The sequence below is a fragment of the Symphalangus syndactylus genome, chromosome X (assembly GCF_028878055.3).
Source record: "Symphalangus syndactylus isolate Jambi chromosome X, NHGRI_mSymSyn1-v2.1_pri, whole genome shotgun sequence".
In the NCBI taxonomy this organism is placed as follows: Eukaryota; Metazoa; Chordata; class Mammalia; order Primates; family Hylobatidae; genus Symphalangus; species Symphalangus syndactylus.
This window is the reverse complement of record NC_072447.2, coordinates 54,405,013-54,430,687: the sequence shown is the minus strand read 5'-3', so window position 1 is coordinate 54,430,687 and position 25,675 is coordinate 54,405,013. Positions and strand designations below refer to the sequence as shown.

Below are 25,675 nucleotides of genomic sequence, written 5' to 3'. Positions count from 1 at the left end.
GGCTACTTAAATTTAAGTTAATGAAAATTAAATAAAATTTTAAATTCAGTTCCTCAGTCACACTAGCTATATTACAAGTGCTTAGTAGCCATGGCACACTTATACAGCATTTCCATCATCACAAAAAGTTCTATTGGACAGCGCTGTCCTAAACATTTTTATCTGGCCTTTAATGCAACGTTTGAAAGATACCACCAAAGTTGTAACTAATGCATAAATATAAACTAGATGTTTTTATGATATCCAAAATGCCCGTAAGCACTCAGCCTTAAAGCCCAACTTCAAAGGCTTATCTAATGCTACAGTGTTTCTAAACAGAAACTCTAGGCATATCTTCCTAAATACAAACCTAACTGGGACTTGCTTGACGTTTCCTCCTGAGAAAAAAAATCCAAACCAAATATAATCTGATACTTAACACCACAGCTTAATCCCCAATAATCTGGGCAGTTAAAATTGTCTTTTATTTTGATCTTTAAAGTTCTCACTAATTTTAGATTTAATTACCCCTTCCCCTACCGGTGTGTTAACATCTTTCCTGTATTGCGAATAGCTAATGACCATTTTTCTCTGTTGCAGGTGAATGCACAATATTTGCAGCTGTTCGTGATTTAATGGCTAATCTTACACTGCCCCCTGGTGGGCGTCCATAGACACTATTGTTTTTAAACCAGGAAGGCTGACAGATGAGACAACAAAACAAATCTGAATTCAGCCTTCAGTTTAAAAAAGGAAAAGGACTTTTTTTTTAAACTTTAAGAGCTAAATATTCTAAACTGGCAAAAATTTTCAGGGTGCACTTCTTTCATCAAAATGATCATCCATCTTTTGTATAATGAACTTGTATAGTGTGTTTAAATGGGACACATTTCAAAGGAAATAAATCAGTGTCCGTTTGCCAGTAATAAATTTAATATTCTGTTTTATACTATAAAGTTATGAAAATGCCAAACTTGTTTATTTAATTGTTTTCTTATGTTTTGGGTGTAATAGTCCTTTTTTGGTTTTTGTTTTGTTTTTTAAGGCAGGTCTGTCATTTTTGAATACTGTAAAACTGTGATAAACTTTATATTGAAGCTGTATTTTAATATGACCGCTTTGAATCCTTACAGGAAATGTTCTGGGAGTTGTTATAAACACACCCCAAGGAAGCAATATTTAATAAAACTAGGTCAAAAACAAAACAAAACAGTGACACTCACTTGTGTGTATATAAACTCTAGAGACATCTTAGGCCCTCCCTTCATCTTTAACCTGGTGGATGGAGCCAGTTATTAATTTATAATAATATGTGTCTGAAATTTGACCAAAAACATCTTCTTTATGTCAAGGTTAATATATTTTCTTCAGACATTCCTAACTTGACTAGTGGTTAACATTTAACACCTCAGTTGTCTTTCAATATATAGGATTTGGGTGAAAAATAAGGAACTTAGTCTTTGAGAAGGGACAGTATGTGGTTCATATTGATCAAGGATCCCAAATAATGCAATCATTCTCATCTGTTGAGGATGTGGGAACTTTTCTGTCAGGAAAATTTAGTTTACAGAATACTTCTGCATACAACATTAATTAGGAAACAAAGAACTTTAATGCTGTACCTCTGCATGAAGTTTCTGTGAGCTTTCTTTATCTTGCTTAACTTATTCTCCTTGCCTTCCCCACCAAAACTGGGATTGTTCTAAACAATTTCAATTTAATTCATTGTCAACAAAACGATAGAATGTTTTGCTTGGAAGAAACCTGGTCCATTCCCCTCATTTTGAAGAATCCCGAATCCTGGGCCTGTCCAGGGTCAAATGGAGTTTTTGGTATTAATACATCTCTGCAGGGTTTCTTTTTGGAGCACTGTGCTGTCTTTCCTAGTCAGTCAGGGACTTTTTTAAGCTTCAAAGAACATGATCTGATGCAAAGGTCTTCTACCGACTTCATGGTATTTAGGAAAAATTTTTAAATGATAATACCATGCCAAGTTATCTGGACACTGTAATACTGGTTCTCCATTAAAATGTAGATGCTTTGTCTAATTCCACTTCAGGATGATTCAATTGAGCTTCTATAACTATCAGCTATCAAATTCTAGTTTCAAGTATCTCACTGCACCTATATCATATCTGTTCTCAACTTTGCTTGATTCTCCACTCATTTTCAGACTTGAGGCCTTCTTTGCCTTTCTTCTTTGTCTTATTTCTGCCTTCATCTCCCACTTCTCACTCAACTCTGCCACTGTTCAGGAGTAGTTGACTAAACTTTTATCTTTCCTTTAACTTAACCTTTTTATCCTTCTGTTTTTAGTTCTTACAGTGGTAATCACATCAGTTTGGCAATCTAAGATGTCTTTATCAAGGGTCAGCCCTTTTCTATTTGGAGCTGAATCTTTTCTTTCATGTAGAAATCTACATGTATATACAGGAAATGTATTTTTATCTGCAGGATAATATTGTTTCAAATAATTTTATTAAGAGTTAACTTTTTAGGTATTTTCCCTTTTAATGTGGTTTTGAAATGTTAATTGCATTTTTACACATGATGCATTCAGTGGACACTCTTTTTTCCTAATTATAACTCATCTCTGAATGCATTGTGCCAATCAAGAGTAAGATAGGATTCAGTGCACAAAATTTGCTTTTGATGCTTATTAAGAGTAAACCCATGAATTTGAATTTTTATATTATGCTTGGTACTTGGAATTGATATATACCTTATTAAAGCTTGAAAACATTTAGCATTTGAATAGTAAGTTTCATCACAAATCATGTCTTTTGCCTCTTTTGTTACCCAGGTTCAATCAAAGGGACTGGATGCCCAAATGATTTTTCTCTAATAATCGGGTTGGGATTTAACTTTAAGGTGTTTTCAATGTGATTTTAGTATTTACAGTAATAAATAAAATTTATACAAAGTTTCAGAGAACTACCAACTCTCTCTAGTTAATTTTGATGAAGATGTTTTCATTAATAGTCTGGTTTAGTATTAATTTAACCTTGAAATAAAAAATTGGTCTTGATTTGCCACCTTCATTTTTCCATCTGCTGAAATGCCATTTCAGAATGTATAAAAGTACTTTCGGGATTAGAAGAAAAGTGAGAGCTTCAGCAGAACATGTCAAGTCGTTAATAACAGGAGTCGAACCTTATGTTTGAAAATTAACTGAGTGAGTTAAGTGCAAGCATAAACTAAAATATATATGACTTTGAATTTAAGAACCAGTAATAACTGTGTTCTAATTAACACAGTAATCTGTTCAGCCAAAGGATACTAACAGCCATTATTTGGACTGTGGTTAATTTGATAACTTCAAGAAGTTACAACTTTGCTACCCTGGATTCTGATCCAATTTCAATATAAAAAGTTGTTCCTTTCATAGTTTTTTCCCCCCAAAAGAAATGCCTGTTACATTTTACCTTAATATTTATTTATCATCCAAGTGTTCTTGATATAAATTCAGTATACAGAAAATTTTAAGAGAACTTAGATTCAAGGGACACAGAGGGAAAATGTTAATGTGTAGTTCATTGTTTCTTGTGGAATTTTTTTTTCATTTGGTTTAAGAATGGACAGTGTGTCTAAGGATGTGATTTAAATTTACTTAGGATGGATTTAGCATTGAGGTTAAGACAAAGTTAGCAGAGGCCAACCAGCACTGTGCTGCACAACTCCAGGAACTCCATGGTATGCTCACAATTTTCTGTAAGTTGCCTCCACTTCCAAGTGGCCAGTGATTTGTTAAAATACCTTGCCCAAGAATATAACTGATTGATGAAGGGGCATATTTAGGTCAATATAAAATAATAGCAAGTATTTACTGAGAGCTTACTATGTGCTAGGCATTTTCTTAACATTTCAATGTGTATTTAATCCTCACAACCCAATGTGGTAGGTTATTGATATCCTCTTCTTAAAAATGAGTAAATGGAGGCCCAGAGAAATGTAATTTGCCTGAGATCAAATTAAGGTTGCTTAAGATCAAACTGCTAAGAAGGGGCAGTTTGAGTGAGCTAGTGCTCCTAAACACTGGACATTTTTGCTGTGAACCACAGTCAGGGGAAGGTTTAATCTTTAGACTCTTTCCTCAGAGGCTTTTAACTACACACAATTTTGACATGTTTTCCAAGCTCAGCTTACTAAAAACAACTAAAACTGACCTGACTTGTCACTTGGAGTTGACAATCCCAGTGCCTTCTGACCTTTGTGGCACTTATTCGGAACTTAAATCAGACTTCCATGTGCAAGGAGCACTAATTATCATATAACCAAGAATACTAGATAATTATCGTCTAACCTTTGCTAGGTGCTTCAGGATGCCCTTAGCTGGCTCAGGTGTGCAGCCTTCTAGAATCCAAGTGATGTGTTGCCCTAAACAGGCAAACGCCCCCTTCTAGGTGGTCCAGTGGCGGGGGATTTTGAGTTTTGGGTCAGCTTGGCACACCGCAGGCAGCCAGAGGTCACGTTTCACTAATACCTCAATTTGCTACAGCTGGTCTGTGGGCTTAGGAACCAGTAACTCTAGAATTGTATAATGCAAAGAACATACACGATTCAAGCAATGTGCCCTGAGCACCTTGTACATCTGTACAATAAAAAAAAAGTTAAAACAGAAGTGCCCTACATTAGGAGAGGAAGTCGAATCGGATGCTGACAGGGTCTCTGGGGGACGAAGAGGGCCTAAGGGTTTCAAATAGTGACTGCTTCCCCACACACCAAAGTTCTTATACGTCACACGTCACACGTCACACGTCACCCAAGTGGGGTGGAGCCGACGTGCCCCGGAAGTCAAGACGCCCCGCCCCGGGATCGGTGGCTCCGCGCCGCGCTGGCGCAGGCGTCGCTGCCGCCGGCGCAGGCGCCACTGCCTCGGGTAACTCCCAGGCTCCGCGCCTGCGCACTGCCGTCCGCCACGCCCCGCAACCTGGGTCCAAGGGGGAGACATGATGCTGTCGGAGCTAGCGGCGCGCCTCAACTGCGCCGAGTACAAGAACTGGGTGAAGGCGGGCCACTGCCTGTTACTGCTGCGTAGCTGCTTGCAGGGTTTCGTCGGCCGCGAGGTGCTCTCCTTCCACCGCGGCCTACTCGCCGCAGCTCCCGGCCTGGGGCCCCGCGCCGTCTGCCGTGGCGGCTCACGGTGCAGCCCGCGCGCCCGCCAGGTGAGCACCTGGCTCGGGGCCTTGACCACCGCCCCCACCCCACCCCTCCTCATCCACGTTCCTGTCCCAGACCCAGAGCGCAAGTGTCCTGTTCCCTCCGCGAGGCGGGGCCAACCGCGACGTCCCTCCCTCCTGGGCCCCTCCTCACCGCCGCCCCCTGTAGTTTCAGCCTCAATGTCAGGTGTGCGCTGAATGGAAACGGGAGATTTTGAGACATCACGTCAACAGAAATGGAGATGTGCACTGGGGAAACTGCCGGCCAGGCCGCTGGCCCGTGGACGCCTGGGAGGTGGCCAAGGTAAGCGCCTGAGGCGGGGACGGAAGGAGGAGGCGGCGGGTCACCCAGCACTCGGGGTGGCTATCTGGTCTTGTGGACGCCGGGGCCTCATAAACAGATGCAGAGAGAGAGATTGATCAAGGGTCTAGGCGGTTCAGGGGTGGTATGGGGGACCCAACCCAGCTTAGTGAAGTAGAAGCTTTCTTCTACCCGTCTGCTTCCTGAGGGCATTTGAGTTTGTTACCCCTGCTTGGAAAGTTATAGGAAAGATTTCTCCAAGAGATGCTGGGGCAAGATGTAGAGCGAGCATCATGAGCACAGGCAGGGAGGGAGGGAGGCTCTTGTGTGGCCTGTTTGAGGATAAGGCTCGCTGAACAGCTCATCAGCTCTTTTTTGGCTATGGGATGCCATAAGGATGACAGAGTAAGCCAAGGGAAGTTAGGGCTAAAACAGCACCTTAAGTACCCAGTTAAAGGCACTTTGGGGAGCTGGGAATGGGGAAGGCAGCCGGATCTGTCTTCAGATCTTGGCAATGTCACTAAGTGGATTGAGTAGGAAATTTTTTTGCCCAGTAAGGGACGGAGAGGGACAGCCAGAAGTGGCTTCCTAACACAAATTGACTTTAGCAGTCAGTCTACATGCCAGTAGTTATCAGCAGGCACAGGGTGGGCACTGGAAAGGAGCAGTGCCTGAGAAGCAGGTGATCTGGGTCCTGGCTCAGCTGCTGTGGTGTGACACTGGGCCAGCTTGTGCTCCCCAATCTCAAAAATGGAAGGAATTGGGGCCGGGCGTGGTGGCTCACGCCTGTAATCCCAGCACCTTGGGAGGCCAAGGTGGGAGGAGGGCTTGAGCTCAGGAGTTTAAGACCACCCTGGATAACATGACAAAACCCCGTTTCTACAAAATATACAAAAATTAGCTGGGTGTGGTGGTGCGTGCCTGTAGTCCTAGCTACTCAGGAGGCTGAGGTGAGAGGATCACTGGAGCCCGGGAAGTCGAGGCTGCAATGAGCCGTGATCACACCACTGCATTCCAGCCTGGGTGACAGAGCAAGACCCTGTCTTAAAAAATTGAACTGTATCAGGGGTCCCCAGACTTTTGGGTATCACGAGCCGGTAAACCCACCACACCTACACCTTCTTCCCCATTTTTTTCCACTGCAGCCATAGAGTTGCTGACTTCTACTTTTACCTAGAAAAGAGAAAAAAAAAAAAAACAGAAAGAAAACTCTGCCCTTTATAATGCCTGTCCCTCATCTGTTTGGTCTCCGTTGCTGCTTTCACACCATTGGAATCCTCTTGTAGCCTGTACTACCTCCTTATACCACTCTTTGCTCCTCTTGGTTGCTGTCACCTACAGACCTTCTAGTCCAACCCCATCCTCTCAGTTTCTGGGCTCCTGATTCTAGCATCCTCTGCTCCACTCCCCCTCAGCCTCCGGCTTGCATGCCCACACCCTGGACTTTGGCACAGAAAATCTCAGTGTCTAACATCCTGCTGGCCTTTGGCACACTTATTCACACACCCCTGCCCCCAACGCTGTGCCCCATACTACTTCCACCCCTTTGAGGCTTCCACTGCTTCCTGAATACCCAGCACCCTCTGCCCTCCTGCCTGCCTTTGTCACCTCAGCTAGCCCAGATTCCATGGCCCATCATTATAATTGGTCCCTTGCTGTTATCTCACCTTTTTTTTTTCTCCTTTCTCTAAACTTGCCTGGCCCAACTCCAGTCCTGATGACATTTTCTGCTTCTGATTAGTGGGAAAGAATCTCACAAGGGAACTGACTGGTTTCACTTTCATTCTTGATCATGAGCCCCAGTGGTCTGGCCACATCTCTCTCTAGGCTTCTGTTTCTGGAGACTACTACTTTTCCCTGGCAAATCCCTGCTCCCATTCCTCCACCCTTGCTCATGCTTCACGGAATTGATGGAGGCCCCTGGACATATATAGTTGTCTCTCCTTATCCATGGGGTGTTGCTTCCAGGACCCCCAAGGATACCAAAATCCACAGATGCTCAAGTCCGTCATATAAAATGATGTATGTGGTATTTGCATGTTACTTACATACGTTCTCCTATATACTTTAAATCATCTCTAGATTACTTATAATACCTGATAGAATGTAAGTGCTATGTAAATAGTTGTTATGCTATATTTTTTAAAAATTTCTATTACTTTTTACTGTTGTATTATTTTTCTGAGAATTTTTCATCCACAGTTGGTGATTCTATGAATGTGGAACCCGTGGATATGGAGGGCCGACTATACTTCCTCTTCTTTTTGCCAACACCAACTAATCTCCATGTGCACCATCTATTTTCTTCTGCTACAGAGGAGGAAGGGTGTCTCTTTTATTGCCTCATACCTCCACTCGTGTGTTGGATCTTATCCCTTTTCTCTTGCTCAAGGCCTTTGAGGCTTCAGTTGTCCACTCTTTCTCTCTTGCAGCTCATTCCCATCTCCATAGAAAAGGCTTTACTATAGCCATGGTTTATTTAAATTTTTTTAAAAGAAAGAATTAAACAGTTACCACATGACCCAGCAATTCCCCTCCTAGGTATATTCCCAAGAGAAATGAAAACATACATCCATACAAAAAAATGTGCACAGATGTTCATAGCAGCTCCATTCACTATAGCCAAAAGGTAGAAACAACCCAAATACCCATCAGCTGATGAATGGAATTTTTAAAATGCAGTATCTCTGTACAATGGAATATTGTTTTGCTGTAACAATGTAACAAAGGAATTAAGTACTGTTACAAGTTACAATGTGGATAAATCTTGAAAACAGTATGCTGAGTGAAAGAAGCTAGTCACATATTATATTTATATGAAATGTCCATTTTATATAAATTCCATTTAGACTCCATTTATAAGAAATGTCCAGGCCGGGCACGGTGGCTCATGCCTGTAATCCCAGCACTTTGGGAGGCCAAGGCAGGCGGATCACGTGAGGTCAGGAGTTCAAGACCAGCCTGACCAACAAGGAGAAACCCCACCTCTACTGAAAATACAAAAAATTAGGCATGGTGGCGCATGCCTGTAATCCCAGCTACTCGGGAGGCTGAGGCAGGAGAATCGCTTGAACCTGGGAAGTGGAGGTTGCGGTGAGCCGAGATTGTGCTATTGCACTCCAGCCTGGGCAACAAGAGGGAAACTCCATCTCAAAAAAACAAAAGAAAAGAAATGTCCAGAACAGGCAAATCTACAGAAGCAGAAGTAGATTAGTGGTTGCCGGGGCTTTGGGGAATGAGGGATGATAGCTAATGGGTATGGGGTTTCTTTTTGAGGCAATGAAAATTTTCTAAAATTGACCGTAGTGATGATTGCACACCTCTTTAAATATGCTGGAAACCACGGAATTATAATGTGTAGATGGGTGAATTATATCTCAAGAAAGCTGTTTTTTTAAAAACACTTGAATAAATAATTGGAAAATAAGATTTTAAGAGGCTGGATGTGGTGGCTCATGCCTGTTATCACAGCACTTTGGGAGGCAGAGGTGAGAAGATTGCTTGAGCTCAGGAGTTCGAGACCAGCCTGGGCAACATGGCGAAACCCCATAACTGTCTCCACAAAAAAATACAAAAATTAGCCAGGTGTGGCTGGGTGCGGTGGTTCACGCCTGTAATCCCAGCACTTTGGGAGGCCAAGGCGAGTGGATCACTTGAGGTCAGGAGTTCAAGACCACCCTGGCCAGCATGGTGAAACCCCGTCTCTACCAAAAATACAAAAAAAATTAGCCAGCTATGGTGGTGTGTGCCTGTAATCCCAGCTACTTGGGAGGTTGAGATGGGTCGATTGCTTGAGCCCAGGAGGTCAAGGCTGCAGTGAACTGTGGTGGCACCACTGTACTCCAGCCTGGGCAACAGAGTAAGACCCTGTCTCAGAAAAAAAAAGAGAAAAAGAAAAATGTCCCTTGATCCATTCTCTCCTGCTATCTCCCCATTTCTCTATCTGCCTCCCATGCACATATCCAGCAGAGCATCTCAAAAAAGAGGTTTCATGCCTGTTCTCTTCTCCTCTGCTCCCACTTCCTCTTCAACCAACTCCGCCTCGGCTTCTGCCCCTGCCACTCCACTGCATCTGTGACCTCGTCTCTCTTACCTCCCAGAGCCATTTGGCATTACTGGCTGCTCTTGAAACCCTCTTGGCTTTCCTCCCATCTCCCTGGCTCTTCCTGCTCAGCCTCCTTCTGAATGTCTTTTGGCCTTCCTTGGGACTCAGGGCCGGGCCTCTTCTGTTCCCTTCTTCTCTGATGACATTGTCCAGGCCTGTGGAGTTAGATGCTAACTGGCTCCCAAATTGGTGGCTCTAGCCCTGCCCTCTCTTCTGAGTTCTAGATGCACACATCCAACTGCTTACTTGCCCCCTCCACTCCATCGCCTATGGAGCACATTTTATTTAGTTCTAAAGTAGAACAGTTTGTCTTTGCCCCCAACCCTATGCCCATTCCCCATTACCAACTTTCTAGAGTCACTCTTGTTTCATCTCTTTCCCTCTCAGTACCCCCTCTCTCCTTGTTTGTACCTGCAAAATACTTTTGGAATCCTCTTTTCCATCTCCACATCACAACTCTCACCCTCTCCTACCAGGCCTCTGCTGCTCTGAGCATCTGTGGTCGGTCCTTCACACAGCAGCATGTGCAGTCTTCAAATGGGAATTAGATCGTTCTATAACCCTTGCCTAAAACCCTTGGATGGCTTCCCGATGGCCTTAGAATAAACCCCACACCTTTCCAGAGCCAATAAGGCCCTGCACGATTGGGTCTCTGTTTATTTTCCAGCCCCATCTCCTACTCAGCGAAGAGACGGTGGAGGATAGAGAGAGGCAATAACATGTTTCTCACTGCTGTGCGTTTGGCATGTGGAACACAGTGGTATGCAATACAATTTTAAGACCCTGCTCTCACTGTAAGGATGCAGCAGAGCCTCCCTGTTGGCTTCCAGTTCTGAAGAAAGGGAATAATTACTAAAATAAAATTTTAGCAAGGACAGGCGTGGTGGCTCACGCCTGTAATCCCAGCACTTTGGGAGGCCAAAGCAGGCGGATCACTTGACTCCAGGAGTTTAAGACCAACCTGGGCAACATGGCGAAACCCCATGTCTGCAAAAAATTAGCTAAACGTGGTGGTGCGTGCCTGTAATCCTCCTAGGTACTTGGGAGGCTGAGTTGGGAGGATCATTTCAGCCTGGGAGTTTGAGGCTGCAGTGAGCTGTGATTGTGCCACTGTATTCCAGTCTGGGCAACAGAGCAAGACCCTGTCTCCCAAAAACAAAACAAAACAAAACAAAAACTTTAACATGGAAGAGATTGGCTTATATTGGTGAGGAAATGCCAGACAGGACCTACCTTATAATGGAAAAGAAAAACCACTACACCTGATTTGGAGGTGACTAAGACCCCAGTAACTTTGCATTTTCTTCCCAGCAACAGCTGAATTCAGCAGTTTCTTTTTTTTTCCTTTTTGAGACAGGGTCTTGCACTGTCGCCCAGGCTTGAATGCAGTCACACAATCTTGATTCACTGCAACCTCCACCTCCTGGGCTCAAGTGATCTTCCCATTTCAGCCTCCGAAGTAGCTGGTACTACAGGCGTGTGCGACTACGCCTGACTAATTTTTTTTGTATTTTTCAGAGCTTCTTTTCTTCAGTTTCATGGCATTAGTTTGCCTGTAATAAGTTAGTTAGCTTCTTTGTTAACCTTTGTAGCATCCATAATAGACTTTTTTTTTTTTTTTTTTTTTTTTTTTTTTTTTTTGAGACAGAGTCTCACTCTGTTGCCCAGGCTGGAGAGTAGTGGAGCAATCTTGGCTCACTGCAACCTCTGCCTCCTGGGTTCAAGCGATTCTCCTGCCTTAGCTTCCCAAGTAGCTGGGATTACAAGCGCGTGCCACCATGCCTGGCTGGTTTTTGTATTTTTAGTAGAGATGGGGTTTCACCGTGTTGGCCAGGCTGGTCTTGAACTCCTGACCTCAGGTGATCTGCCCATCTTGGCCTCCCAAAGTGCTGGGATTATAGGTGTGCGCTCGGCCCAAAATAGACTTCTTTCAGAGGGTCAGCATGTCTGTGGCTGTTAAGGCACAGAAAGATAGTGATGGTACTGGCTATTGTACCTGTTGATAGGGGCCAGCCAGGGTTTACAAAATTCTGAATTATGTGGGGCTCAGGTGTATGATTTCATCACCATCGGGAGTGTAGCCCTGACTCTCCTTGGCATATGTGAGCACTTACCCCAGCCTTTTCAGAATGCTTTCATGAGCAGCCCTGTAGGAGGCATTGTAGTTGCTTGCCTATTGAGATGTGTTTTCAGTGGAACAGGTCTCTTAAATAAAAGAGTTTTTTTTGTTGGTTTTTGTTTTTATTTTGAAACAGGGTCTTGATCTCTTATCCAGGCTGGAGTGCAGTGGTATAATCAGAGCTTACTGCAACCTTGAACTCCTGGGCTCAAGCAGTCCTCCTGCCTCAGCCTCTTGAGTACCTGGGACTATAGCACACACCACCATGCATGGCTAATTTTTTTTTTTAAATAGAGATGGGAGTCTTGCTTTGTTGCCCAGGCTGGCCTTAAACTCCTGGGCTCAAGTGATCCTTCTGCTTTTGCCTCCCGAAGTGCTGGGATTACAGGAATGAGCCACTGTACCCAGCCTATTTGGAGTTCTTATTGCGAGTAACTTTTTGTTCTAGTCCCTTGGCAGGAGTGTACCCTTGTGATTCTTAGCCTAGTAAAGTTGTTGCGTCCTGATATAAGTTGAGAAATATTTCAGGAAAGAAATACGCCCAAGCTTTCCCATAACACTATTTTGGGGGTCCGTGCCATAAAATTCCTACTAAAGGCAAGATCCTGCTAGCTTGAGGCTCTTCTGGTATACCTAGTATCTCCCATCCCCAGATTCCATCCGTAACTCCTATGTGGGTCCTACTCGCCTTGCACCATCTACATAATAATTGCCAGCATTGATGTCCTGGTTACTAGCACGTGCCCAGCACTGTGCTAGTGCTATACCTGAATTCTTTTATTTCATTCTCACAATATCCTTTGAAGTAGATAAGGACAGTTGTCCCCCATTTACTGATAAGGAATCTGAGGGTAACTTGACCAAGGTCACAGCTGGCAAATGGCAGAGCTGGCATTTGAACCCAGTTTGCACTCCAAAGCCCAGACTCTTAATGTAATACTTCCATACCGAACTTCCTCGAGTCGTTTAGAAAGTGTCCACTTTTATTTTATTTTTAAATATTTTTATTTAACAACCACTGAAATTTCAGTAAGGAAAAGAAAAAAGATGCCTTCTACTTATGCTTTCTGTTTATATGCCATTAAGACAGAATGGAAAACCTGTTATATCATATGTATCTAATAGCAGGGATAGTACAGCCCTTTAGTTATTGCCCTTGGCCAAGGTTTAGCTGTGACACTGTTTCCCTACTTGCATTTTGGGCTCATGAGGCTCTAAGTTGAAACCTCAGTGCATAAGAGAACTTCACTCATCATTTGGAAAATAGACAAGTAACCATTGCCTTTCCATCTCCTAGAGTTGGAAGAGGCTCAGGTCCCCCTCCTCCCTCCCTTGCTATAGGCCTTCATGCCCCGAGGACTAGCAGACAAACGAGGACCTGAGGAATGTGATGCGGTTGCTCTTTTAAGTCTCATCAACTCCTGCGATCACTTCGTGGTTGATCGAAAGAAAGTCACAGAGGTAAGAGCTGTCAGATTCAAAAGCATACCCTGAGTCAGTTGGGTCTGTGCTGTGAGAGCCAGTCATGCGATACACCTGTGATGCTAAGCCAACCATGCAGGTATAGTACGTAGTAGCTCCCTGGAACGGTGTACAAAGAAAGTTAGACTTGGGTTCGAAGTTGGCATCGCTAAGCAAGCTAGTGTGGCTCATATCATGTCTTCTGTGATGTCCAAGAACTCCAGTGCAAATGCAATCAAGAGTAGTTCTCCTGAATTAGTTTCCTAACAACTCATTGTGCCGTTTGCCACTGAAGTAGATGAACCTAAAAGTCTCTTCCCTGTTCTGCCATAAACAGAACCAAAGTAATTTTCCTTATTAAAAAAAAATACAGAACATTGCATCATTCTGCCTGTTGTATGCCAGCATTTGAATCCTACCCTTCTGAATCTCATTGGCTAAGCAGCTGCAAGACCAAATGATATGGAACTGAAGAAAATATGAACACTGATGGATAACAGTGTCAGAATAGATCACTGTGCTTGTTAGATTTCCTCTGGGAAATTTAGATTTTTCTCTAGTTCCCCAGAGAACAACCCATACATTTATTACCCTGAAGGTCATTGGAAAGAGTATATAGCTATACCTGGATTAGTTAATAATAGGTAGAGAAAATGCACGTATGTTTTGTCTGCATACCAGCAACTACCAGGATTGAGACTCCTTTATGATATCGGCAGAAACAAAGAACTATCATAGTAGTTGACCCCTTTGATATCTTTTAACCAAACTGTGGAAGACTCTATATGAATTATATATTAATACATGATTAGACGACCATTTTTCTAAAGTTAGAGGCCAAAGTTTATTTTCTTTTCATCATGGTTTCCACATCAGGAAACTCCCTGGACCCAGCTTCCTGGTGCTCCAACAGTATTTAAAAGACTTTTGTATTGTCTGCTTCATCCTTTGGGTATACCAAAAGCCGATGCGCTTGCTCTTTGGCAGGTTGTTTTAAGTTAAGGGATTTTGGGGGAATGTGTAATACCCAGCTGGCCACAAGACTTCAAGGCCTAAGGATAGTTGTAGGCTTATTTGTATTTCTTACCCTGACTAATGTATTATTCATGTGGCTGGGGATTGAACATCCCCTCAAGCCTCAACGGCACCGACAGGTACCTACAGGTTATGTTAGGAATTTCTGGATTGATTGAAAATCTGCTCCAGAGACTCAAGGCGGGAGAAAAGGCTGAACTGTTGCCCAGGAGCCATCTTTTTATTCCTAGAATCCTGTGGCCATAATCTGGCGTATTGTCATGTCTTATTTGTCCTGCATGATTTTTTAAAATTTCAAATTAGTTGTCATAAAAATTAAATTTCCAGTTTCTCATGAAAAATCAGAAGATCTGGGGACACAGGGCTCATATAACTCCCATGGCAACAAGCCATGTGTTAAGTAGAGGCTGCCCCTTCAGATAGGGCCTCTGCTCTCCGGTTTGCCCCGAACCAGTCTTTTAGTAGGGAGATGACTCCTTACCATTACACATGGCCAGCTTCCCTCAGGCTACCTGCCTGACCCTTGAAGGCAAAAGGAGAACTTCACTTCTTGGTGTCTGCCCTCTAGACAGGATGAAACTAAATATGGATCCGACTTGCAGGGCTGGAGGGCTGAAGTGTCCTCCACTCTGATATAGGTACATGCCCGATTATGCCCATGATCCCAAGAAAGTTCCAGCCCTTCTCATCTGAAGACTGCTCTTGTTGATTTTGTAATTAACAAAGCCTCTCTATGATTTTTTCTTTGGGGTGAAAGATCTCAGTTTACCCCGTTGTTTGATTTTGAAGCCTTTTATCTTTTTGTCTTTCTGCAGGTAATTAAATGTCGTAATGAGATCATGCACTCTTCAGAGATGAAAGTATCTTCTACGTGGCTTCGAGATTTTCAGATGAAGATCCAAAATTTTCTGAATGAATTCAAGAACATCCCAGAGATTGTGGCAGTATACTCCAGAATAGAACAGGTAAAAATCATGTTTAATAGTTCTGGCATACAGAATTAAGAGAGAGAAAACAACAGCAGCCACACATTTAGAATTTGAAGTTTATTAGATTTAACCAAAATGTTAGAATGTAAGCAGGGGAAAGAATGCTGATATGAAATCTGCAATCATGCTGGACTGAGAAGCTTTTCTGTGGTCACAGTGCACTATTAATATGGATCCAGTTCATTATGTTTAATTATAAATTATTTGAGTAATTCAGTGGAATGCCCTTTTCATGAAATCAGTTCATATCTTTGTGTGGCAATCCCTCAGCTGTTGACGTCTGACTGGGCTGTTCACATCCCCGAGGAAGATCAGCGAGATGGGTGTGATTGTGAAATGGGAACTTACCTGACTGAGAGCCAAGTCAATGAAATAGAAATGCAGTTACTAAAGGAGAAACTTCAAGAGATATATCTTCAAGCAGAAGAACAAGAGGTGTTGCCTGAAGAGGTAAAAGAAAAGTGTTATAGGCTCTGTGTGAATAAACAACACAGAGATTCTGGGGAGGAAGAGTAGCTCATCTTAACAAATAATTAATTGTGTTTTTGATTTATAAGTCAAATAATTTCCAGAAGTGTGAATATGCTTTTGGCACAGATTAATATTATCTCTTAACAAATATTTTCACTTTCACATCAGCAAACATTTGAATGCCTAATCTGTGCCACAAAGTGGAAAAATGTGATAAAGCCTACAATAGAATTCTGAAAAAAATGCTCCAGACGTTCTCTGCTGGTCAGGTGGATTGCCAAAAAAGATTTTGCCAAGAAGATGCTGTTGAGCTGTGGCTCACAGAATCAAGTAAGAGTCTGACAAATTGGCAAGAGAAAAAGATTCTTCTTGGCACAGGGCACAGTACTTGCAAAAGCAGGAAAGGGTAGTCTGAGCCTGGGCAAGAACAGGTGAGCACACGAGCTATGGCCAGGTTTGTGGATGGTAAAGTGGGCTGGAGCCACATGCTAAAAGGCTTTCTAGGCCATGCCACGGGGTTTGGGCTTCATTCCCAAAAAGCAGTCAAGAAAGGGTGATAGGATCAGATGCAGCTTTTAGAAAGTTAACTCTTGTGGTAGTTGGAGGTTGGATGAGTGGCTAGCAATTACCCAGAAGGCTCTTGCAGTCATGTGAAGGTGAGAGAACAGAAACTAGGGGCTGTGGAGGAACTGGATTCTGGAGGCAGCACCTGAGCAGAACTGATGGATCTTGGCCAGAGAGATTACTTGGAGCATGGCATGGGGCTGGAAAAGGGTGGAGAAGGTGGGGAGGGGAGTGTTTAAGGGATCATCAGTGTTTCTAGTTTAGGACCTGCAGGCTAATGATGGTCTAAACTCCCAAGTACAGGAGGAACAAATCTCCTTTGTTACATGCAAGGTATAAAAGAAATTAACAGTACTAGAATTATATTCCAGTAAGGTTCAGAAATATTCCAGCACCGGCTGGATTAGACTTCTAGATCACCAGGAGATATTGGAAAAATCATTTCACCTCTCCATTCCTCCTTGTCCAAGGAAAGTAGTTTTGCTGGTTACCTCGTTAAACATAGGGAGAGTTTATTAAATGCAAATTCACGGAGCTGTGCTCCTTGCAGATAACTATACCTGTATTAACCATTCCAGCTTTGATCCAGGTGCTTTATTCAGTGTGGTGAGCCCCTTTAGCACAAGGACTTGGTACCCCTGGTACCATGGGTGTGCCCACCGTGGTACACCATAGGTATTTAAAATGATGTATTAGAATGTTTATCTTCTCTTTTCTAAATCCATGTGTGAGTTCCTCTGTCTTTATTTTATAATGCCATTAGAGCCCCAGTTTTCTTTCTGCTGCTGTTTTCAGAAGCTAGAGCCAGGATTTTGTGTCAGTTGAGAGCTGGAAGGGAACCTGGCAGTCATCTTATATCCCCTGCTTTGCATGTGAGGCAAAGGCACCAAGGAGCTTGCACTGGGGCTGAGGGCTGGCCCGCAGGTCTCCCCCTTCTGATCCTGTGGCTTCCCACCTGCTGTGCTGCAGATCTTACATACTGAGGAGCTGGCAGCTGTACGTTTTGAACCCCCATTATCTCTGTTTTACAGAAAGGAAATAGGGATTAGTTGGCTTGTCTTCTGGGTGGAGTCTCTAGGTGGAGTTGATAAATTCTCATTTTTCATGCTTTCTCTTCAGCAGACCATGGCATTTCTCATAATATTTCAGTTGATCAAAATGTGAGGATTGATTGGCATGTTAATCTCAAAAAAGTTGGAGGTCAGGTTTCTACATATATGAAATTTGACGTCTTCTGAAACTTCAGTACCCTATATGATTATCCATCTTCTTTAGGGTTAGTTGCCAAAGTCAGAGGATTTGTTAAGACCAGATTTCAATGAATCTAAAATGCTGTCAATTGTAAAACATGCCATTATTTCAGTTACTTCTAAGAAAGAAAAAATAATGCTGCCAGTTTATTACAAGACACTATCAATGGTAAGATGCATTCTCATTTGAGACGTTACAATAGGAAAAAATGTGCATCCCAGGATCAGGAAATACAGTGATTGTATTATGACCCCAGGGCTTTTGTTACAAATGTTATCAAGACCTGTTTCTTGTTTTTGTTAAAACAGTAGGGGTAAAGGTGAAGTGCGGTGGCTCTTGCCTGTAATCCCAGCACTTTCAGAGACCAAGGTGAAAGGATCACTTGAGCCAGGAGTTTGGGACCAGCCTGGGCAATGTAGGGAGACCCCATCTCTTCAACCAACCAAAAAAAGTAGGGGTAGGGTTAGAAAGCTAAGTTGAGAAAAATGATTGATGGTGGTAATTCAGTGTGACAGCTCCTGCAAACACATCATGGAGTGCCACAGAGAGCTCACCATCTCCACGACTTTCTATTCGTTTGGTGAACCTTAAAGGTATAGAACATTAGAAAAAGTGGGCTCACATTAAAATACACTGTGCATGTATTGCTGTGATTGTGAGCTTTTTTTCTGCTTCGCAGCCAAATGGGAGTAGCAGCTGCTCGGCCCCCTTGTAACACATGTGGAGTTTGTGTCGGCCATGGGCTCATCTGCCCCAGAATTCGGCTGCCACCTAAGTGCCCTTCACATAGTCCTGCCAGCCCTCATTGCTCTGTTAGGATCTGGGAGTTAAAAAAAATCAAACTAAAGAACATTGAGCACAGTTAGTGGCTAAAAAACTTGAAAATAATTTTCACAGACTTTAAAATCATGACTGATTTCTTAAATCCTGGTGAGGGAGCCACCTTCACAGAGACCTGCGGGGAAGCTTAGGGATAAGGGACTATGACAGTGTGTACTCAAGGCCATTGGGGAAAGGATAGAAGATGGCTCTTCATTCGTTATATTCTAGACATTTTTATTGAGTACCTACTGTGTGCCAGGCACAGTTCTAGAAGCTTGGTATGCATCAGTGAATGAAACAGACAAATATCTCCAGAGTGGGAGACAGATACTAAACAGTAAACATAATAAGGTAATAATGTGGGGCAGTAGAAGGAGAAATCCAGTGTAGAGCAGAGGGAGGGTGATCAGGATTGGCAGAGTGGGGATGAATGTCAGGTTGCAGTAGGGTAGTTAGGGTGGCCTCTTTGGGAAGGTGAGACTTAGCAGTACCTTGAAGGAGGTGAGGATTAGCCATGCATATATCTAGGGGAAGGGGATTTGAAAGAATAGTGGGTAAAGAGGTCAGAGAAGTGAAGGGAAAGGAAGCAGGTCCTACTGGGCCTTGTGAGCCATTGGGATGACAAAAGGAGCCACTGGCTGCAGTGGTGAGGGTACCCCGGGGTACTGGAGGGGAGGGGGCCAAGATAGAAGCAGGTAGACTGGTAGGAGGCTACTGCAGTGGACCAGGTAAAAGATGGTGGTAGCCAGGCTGAGGGTAGAAGTGTAGGGGTGATGTGAAGGTGGGCAGATGTGGCATGTGAGAGAAAGAAAGAGATCAAAGCAAGGCCAAGAGTTTTGGCTTAGGTGACTGGAAGAGTGAAGTTGCCGAGTGTCTTTCACCTCCAACAGTAGACCAGCACGTAGTAGACTGTCAGCAAATTGGACATTTATTAAATGAATGTAGTTAGGAATGAGGGAATGGACCAGAGATGCTGCTAAGTGCTTTTTGTAGCTTATTTCTGATCCTCACAAGAATCCTGGGTGGTGGTGTTATCATCATCCTTAATTTGTATACCTAGAAGTGAGCTCAGAGAGGTCAAATGTCTTGGCCAAAGTCACACAGCTAGTTAAGTGACAAAGCTGGGCTTCAATGTCCAAGTCTGAATTTTCTACATTCCAAATGTTTCTAGTACTTTCAGTTTTTCCATCTCTGCTTTCTCTTCCCCCTTTACATATAAACATGCAAAGCCTTCCCTGTACTTAATACTTTTTTTAAAGCCTCCTTTTGATTCATCCTCCCAACCCCAAGCTAAAATAATCACCCCAGCCAGAACACCTCTTAAGCACATTTCAAGAGTAAATGCATTTGTTGCATTTCACAAAGGAGAAAACAAGTTCCAAGAAATGTCAGCAATGGGACACTCCTGTTGAAGATAATGGGAAAGAAAGGCAATTTGGGATGGAAAAGAGAATTGAAACCTTGAGCAAAAGAAAAGAAACTTAAGTGGAACAGAGCACATCAGTCCTGAGAGTCTGCGGGGGGCGGTCAGGAGGTAGCAGCACAAGGACCGCTGTTCCCGGGTTATCATGTGAGAAAGTCTCCGCTCAAGTGGAGGGGCACCCCACTGAGGGCAAAAGTCCATCTGGGAGCATGCGTGTGGTGCCCAGGCCCTGCCGGTGCCATCACGGACATCTGATTAGAGCCTCAGGAAGACCCTGAGGTGTGTCTAGGGCACTGGGCACGGTCACTGAGAGCTAATGATGCAGTGCCCACAGTTCCTAACGCATGCTGTGAACAATGTCATCCGTGTGATCTTCATTTCACATGTCTGTGGTTTCCAGATTTATTATTTAAAGCCCAAGCATCTTGCAGGAGCTCTAGGCTAGTTTCCAGCTATGTATTAACCAGCTCCTGAAGGGCACATTTCCGGTCTACTTACTGACCAATCTGAAACCCTCTGGTCATCTGCAGCTCCTCCCTGTCCCTCCCCGCTCCCTGTGCGTCCTGGCCACAGCCGTCCACCTCCCTCCCATCCCCAGCAGCCATGATCTGGCATCCGGCTCTTTCATTTGCTTACTTCACGATAACGTGAGTATTTGCTGGGGTTCCACCCCAGACCTACTGCACAGGAATCAGTGACGTACACTCTGTAGTTTAAGAACTACTGCTCTCTTAGGGCAGGGTGCTCCGTTATTTTTCTTCATTAGATTTATATAACCCTGACTTAACTTGCAGTTGAGGGTTCCCCATTTAAAAGCATTCATTGCTGGGCATGGTGGCTCACACCTGTAATCCCAGCACTTTGGGAGGCTGAGGCGGGCGAATCACCTGAGGTCAGGGGTTTGAGACCAGCCTGGCCAACATGGCAAAACCCCATCTCTACTAAAAACAAAAATTAGCTGGGCGTGGTGGCACGTGCCTGTAATCCCAGTTACTCAGGAGGCTGAGGCATGAGAATCACTTGAACCCGGGAGGCAGAGGTTGCAGTGAGCCGAGATCATGCCATTGCACTCCAGCCTGGGCAACAGAGCAAGACACTGTCTCAAAAAAACAAAAAATATACACACACACACACACGTATATGTATATACACACACGTATATATGAGCATATGTATATATCCATATATATAATAATTCAGGTACAGAATTCAAAAGAAAAGGGCATTTTATTTATTTGTACACATACATGGATGTGTATGTATAAAATGAAGCCCTTTCATGTAAAGGCAGGAAGTTTTAAAGCAAAAAAATGGAAGGAGACAAGCAAATACTCCCTTGTGTACCCCCAGAACCAGTTATTCTGGGTCACTTTTTTATTTTTTGAGTGGAGGATGCTTTGTTTTAAAGTATTTGTTTTGTTTTTCAAACTTTAACCTGTCTGTGGACAGATGCCTGTAGCCAAGATTTCTGTCTCTTGGGCACATGAGTAGGAGCCAGTCTGGAAGCTAGTAGGTTTTTCATTTGAATTACACATCTGCTGTAAAATCGTCTAAGCTCTACATTGCATGGTTTCCTCTTGCAGCTCTCAAATCGACTAGAAGTGGTGAAGGAATTTCTGAGAAACAATGAAGATCTTAGAAATGGCCTTACAGAAGATATGCAGAAGCTAAACAGCCTCTGTCTACATCAAAAACTGGATTCACAGGAACCTGGGAGACAAACACCTGACAGGAAGGCCTGAGGTGAGTTCAGGCAGATGATGGTGTTAAAGAAGGACAGAATCGCCTCATCTCTTTCATGTCTGTTCTCTCATGTGAGGCCATCATGAACACACAACAGTCTAATCTGAAGTTTTCCTTTGTCCTTATTGTTTCAAAGAAAGGACACTGAGGTTCGTGTTCTTTACTTAATGATTCTTAATGTCTGTGAAGTAATTCAGCATCAACTCCCTGTTTAGCCAAATATACCTGAAGTCATTGGTCTAGAATTAAATGAATCAGCTTTATAACATAATCAAAAAGCATTTCTGCCTTAAAATGACACCATTGATGCCTAGCTCTTACCATGGTATTAATAGCAATTGACTAGTTTCCATAAGGCGAACTTCTTAAAATGAGTAACTGTCTTCAGCATTTTACTTTTTCCCCCCTCAAATAAAAAAATAAATAAAACATTCTCTTTCCTTTTAGGTTGCCCGTCAACAAAATCAGGCATGTTCTGTGAAAGTCAGCATGGCTTCCATCTCAGACATCCTTTTCTGTGCAAAAGGAAAAAGTTACCAGAGTATTGTACCCAAACAAAAAGGAATTTTTGTTGTTTTGTCCTGGACTTTCCTCTAACTCTTTGGAACTATTTTAATATTTATAAACTTGGGGTTGTATAATCTATTGCAATCAAAAATATTAGATACTCTATGCCAAAACTTGCTACCAGGCCAGGCGTGATGGCTCACACCTGTAATCCCCAGCACTTTGGGAGGCCGAGGCAGGTGGATCACCTGAGGTCAGGAGTTCGAGACCAGCCTGGCCAACATGGCGAAACCCCGTCTCTACTAAAAAAAAAAATAACAAATTAGCCGGGCGTGGTGGCATGTGCCTGTAATCCCAGCTACCCGGGAGGCTGAGGCAGGAGAATCGCTTGAACCTGGGAGGCAGAGGTTGCAGTGAGCTGAGACCATGCCACTGTACTCCAGCCTGGGCAATAGAGCGAGATTCTGTCTCCCAAAAAAACAAAAAACAACAATAAAACTTCCTACCATCCAGGGATTTTTTGCCATTTAAAAGGTGAATTTCTTTTCTGGTCCTAAACTGTAGCTGCTTAACTTAGTAAAGGCTGTGTTTGGCCAGGCCTGTGCCAGAGGCTCACCTGGAGTGCTCCACCCACTGGCAGGCAAGTCCTATTCCTGTTCACCCAGGATGTCCAAGGCTGGGCTGGGATATAAATGTTGGGATAGGAAAGAAGTATTTCCTTTTTAGAGGAAAGCAAGAAGAAACATTGCCTGAAAGGTGATTCTCTAGTCATTTCCAATTAGTACAGAAATGTTACTGCCTCTGGGTGCAGTGGTTCACGCCTGTAATCACAGCGCCGTGGGCGGATCACTTGAGCCCAGGAGTTTGAGACCAACTTGGGCAAGATGGCGAGACCCCATCTCTACAAAAAATTTAAAAATTACCTGGGCATGGTGGCACACACCTTTAGTCTCAGCTACTCAGGTGGCTGAGATGGGAGGATCCCTTGAGCCCAGGTGGTCAAGGGTGTGGTGAGCTATGATCATGTCACTGCACTCTAGCTTGGGTAACAGGACAAGACGCTGTCTCAAAAAAAAAAAACCCCTAAAAACTGTTACTACTAGGTTGGAGTAGCCTAAGGCAGTAGGGCAAGGAGGTGGGCCCAGGCTGGTCTGTGGGGAGCTGGAGAATGATGACTCGAGTGACCAGTGGACAGGCAGGACCCAGGCCAGCATTACAAGTGGGGATGTCAGGCAGGAGCAGGGGAGCTTCTCACTTGGCAGCTGGTTTATGGTACACTTTTGAAAAGTAAGCTCCCGGGGCCTGGCCCTCACATGCTCAGTGAATATTTGACTGAAGGGTCCCCTCATAGCTTGGGAGTATTCACAGGCCTAAATGTTAGTTATACTATTAACTAAGCCTGGTCCTTCGTTACAAAATTTAAAACTGAAATTGCAACATTCTTGTGGAAATTCAAAGACATCATTTTCTTTTTTTTTTTTTTTTTTGAGACGGAGTCTCGCTCTGTCGCCTAGGCTGGAGTGCAGTGGCGCAATCTCGGCTCACTGCAAGCTCCGCCTCCCAGGTTCACGCCATTCTCCTGCCTCAGCCTCCCAAGTAGCTGGGACTACAGGCGCCCGCCACTACGCCCGGCTAATTTTTCTGTATTTTTAGTAGAGACGGGGTTTCACCTGTTAGCCAGGATGGTCTCGATCTCCTGACCTCGTGATCCGCCTGCCTCGGCCTCCCAAAGTGCTGGGATTACAGGCGTGAGCCACCGCGCCCGGCAGATCATTTTCTTTCAACAAATTCACACATTCGTTCATGCTTCTTCTATACCTTTTACCCCTAAAGTCATCCACTCCTGACTTCCTCCTGCTGGTTTCCCAAACTGCGCAATGACTGCCCCATCATAGGCAGTGGTCCGTGGAGTCGGCCTCACTTTCACCTTTCCCCGCATCTACTTGTTTCCAAGGCCAGTGGTACTTAACTGGGTCAAGTTGCCTGTGCACCTTCAGGAACAGAATTGCCATGTTCCTCGCTGCCAGCAGGAAAGGCTGCATTCCAAGCCCAGTGAAGATGTGTGCCTGTCCAGCCGCCCACCAAGGATGTCATCTGTAGAATGGGTGGAGGGCAGGGGTTTATTTGGTGTATATTTTTACATTCAAATGCACTTAATATCACTCTGTAAAGCCCAGATGAATGCAAATGTGCCTGTAACTTCCTCCTTTAATCTGTCCAGGTAATATCTAGTCTTTAGTCTTACATTTTCTTTCTCCCTTTGTTTCATGAAATTCCTTGAGAAAACTTCAACAGTAAAGAAAGAAATTTCGTTCATCTCACAACTCTTCCAAACGAAGAAACTTAGTGAAATATTTCCGAGCTTCTAGATGTGAGGTACAAAACTTGGGATCAGTGGGATCAAATGGAATCTTGATTCACTAACCAATTTAAGATCTGACTTCTAATTTTAGGAACTTTGGGTTATGAACACTTCCATTTTATACCTGTGTCTAGTTAGTTTCTGCCTATCTATCCAAGAAGCTTTTATCAAGGGTCCACCATGTGCCAGCCACTGAAGTAGATATAAATACAAGGATGTATAAGGTATGGATGATGGTATACGAGTTGTCATCTTACTGGATTTGTCCGCTCTGATAAAGATACGGTTCCGAAAACTTTTTAAAGCCCTAGAGAGGGCTTTAAGGCAATGTAGCATCATATATAGAGACATCAACCTGTTCATATATTTCTATTTAACAGAACTGTGCACCTGGGCACAAGGGTGTGCACAACAGGATGTGTACAGCAGCACTGTTCAAGTGTAGTACATCCATACTACAGGATCTTACGCAACTGTTGGAAAGAATGAAGCAATGCTGCACTGTGGTCATGCAGTGATCTCTAAGACATATTAACTAGAAAAGCAAAAGGTTAAACAATGCATAGCAGCTGGGCGCGGTGACTCACGCCTGTAATCCCAGCACTTTGGGAGGCTGAGTAGGGCAGATCACCTGAGGTCAAGAGTTTGAGACCAATCTGGCCATTGTGGCGAAACCCTGTCTCTACTAAAACTACAAAAATTAGCCGGGCGTGGTGGCACATGCCTGTAATCCCAGCTACTCGGCAGGCTGAGGCAGGAGAATCGCTTGAACTGGGGAGGTGGAGGTTGCAGTGAGCTGAGATCACACCACTGCATTCCAGCCTGGGTGACAGAGGGAGACTCCGTCTCTTAAAAAACAACCAAAAAAAAAAAAAAAAAAATGCATAGCAAGCTGTAATGCTCTTTGTGTTTTAGAATAGTAGAGGTCTGGAAAGTTGTTTGCTTTTCCCCAGTTTTTTTTGCTGTGTTACCTCTGAAGGGAATTGAGGTAGAGGGGAGAGTTAGAAGGAATATTTGGCTTTTCTATTTTATATCCTCCTGGGTGAAATTTTTACAACAGACATGTACTGGTGTATTTTGAAATGTTTTTAAATTTTTGTATTTCAAAATAATAAAATATAAATTCAAACTGCAAGCTGGCTGTCTCGCATTTCCTGGGCTATGTTGTAGCCTCCATTCCTCCGTTTTGTAGCTCCACCTCCAGGGTCACCTGCAAATTGTCAGGGTCGTGGGAAGACCAGCAAGTGGATCACTTTCTACATAGGGCTGTCTGTTTCATTTTGAAACGCCTTGTCTTCATCCAGCAATATGATTTGTTCTCAGCCTCTCCCTGGGACACAATATGTGGCTCATAGTTTTGAAAGAATTAGAGGGAAAAAAAATG

General features: G+C 43.6%; 2 protein-coding genes across 6 annotated transcripts in view; both read left to right on the top strand.

The window, feature by feature from the left end:
• MED14 (mediator complex subunit 14) overlaps positions 1–2,726 on the top strand; it is an 86,872-nt gene extending 84,146 nt beyond the window's left edge. For all 5 annotated transcript variants that reach the window (XM_055266818.2, XM_055266817.2, XM_063634514.1 and 2 more), the window contains one exon: positions 580–2,726. In XM_055266818.2, coding sequence (XP_055122793.1) covers positions 580–653 — 74 coding nt within the window. In that variant the 3' untranslated portion in view covers positions 654–2,726. The remainder of the gene's footprint in view (positions 1–579) is intronic.
• Positions 2,727–4,761: 2,035 nt separating this feature from the next.
• CXHXorf38 (chromosome X CXorf38 homolog) lies at positions 4,762–25,426 on the top strand. Its single transcript, XM_055266821.2, has 7 exons — positions 4,762–5,144; positions 5,308–5,442; positions 13,005–13,124; positions 14,975–15,124; positions 15,419–15,598; positions 21,263–21,422; positions 21,870–25,426. Exons 1-6 carry the CDS (start codon positions 4,929–4,931, stop codon positions 21,419–21,421), a joined length of 960 nt encoding a protein of 319 aa, XP_055122796.1. The 5' UTR covers positions 4,762–4,928; the 3' UTR covers position 21,422; positions 21,870–25,426.
• The last annotated feature ends 249 nt before the right edge of the window (positions 25,427–25,675 follow it).

What these genes read in the sequence shown, in the direction of transcription:
- CXHXorf38 (XM_055266821.2), top strand. Translation starts at nt 4,929, where the DNA reads ATGATGCTGTCGGAGCTAGCGGCGCGCCTCAACTGCGCCGAGTACAAG. An exon ending in GCAGCCCGCGCGCCCGCCAG is followed by an intron (nt 5,145 to 5,307) that starts GTGAGCACCTGG and finishes CGCCCCCTGTAG; the next exon opens with TTTCAGCCTCAATGTCAGGT. An exon ending in TATACTCCAGAATAGAACAG is followed by an intron (nt 15,125 to 15,418) that starts GTAAAAATCATG and finishes GCAATCCCTCAG; the next exon opens with CTGTTGACGTCTGACTGGGC.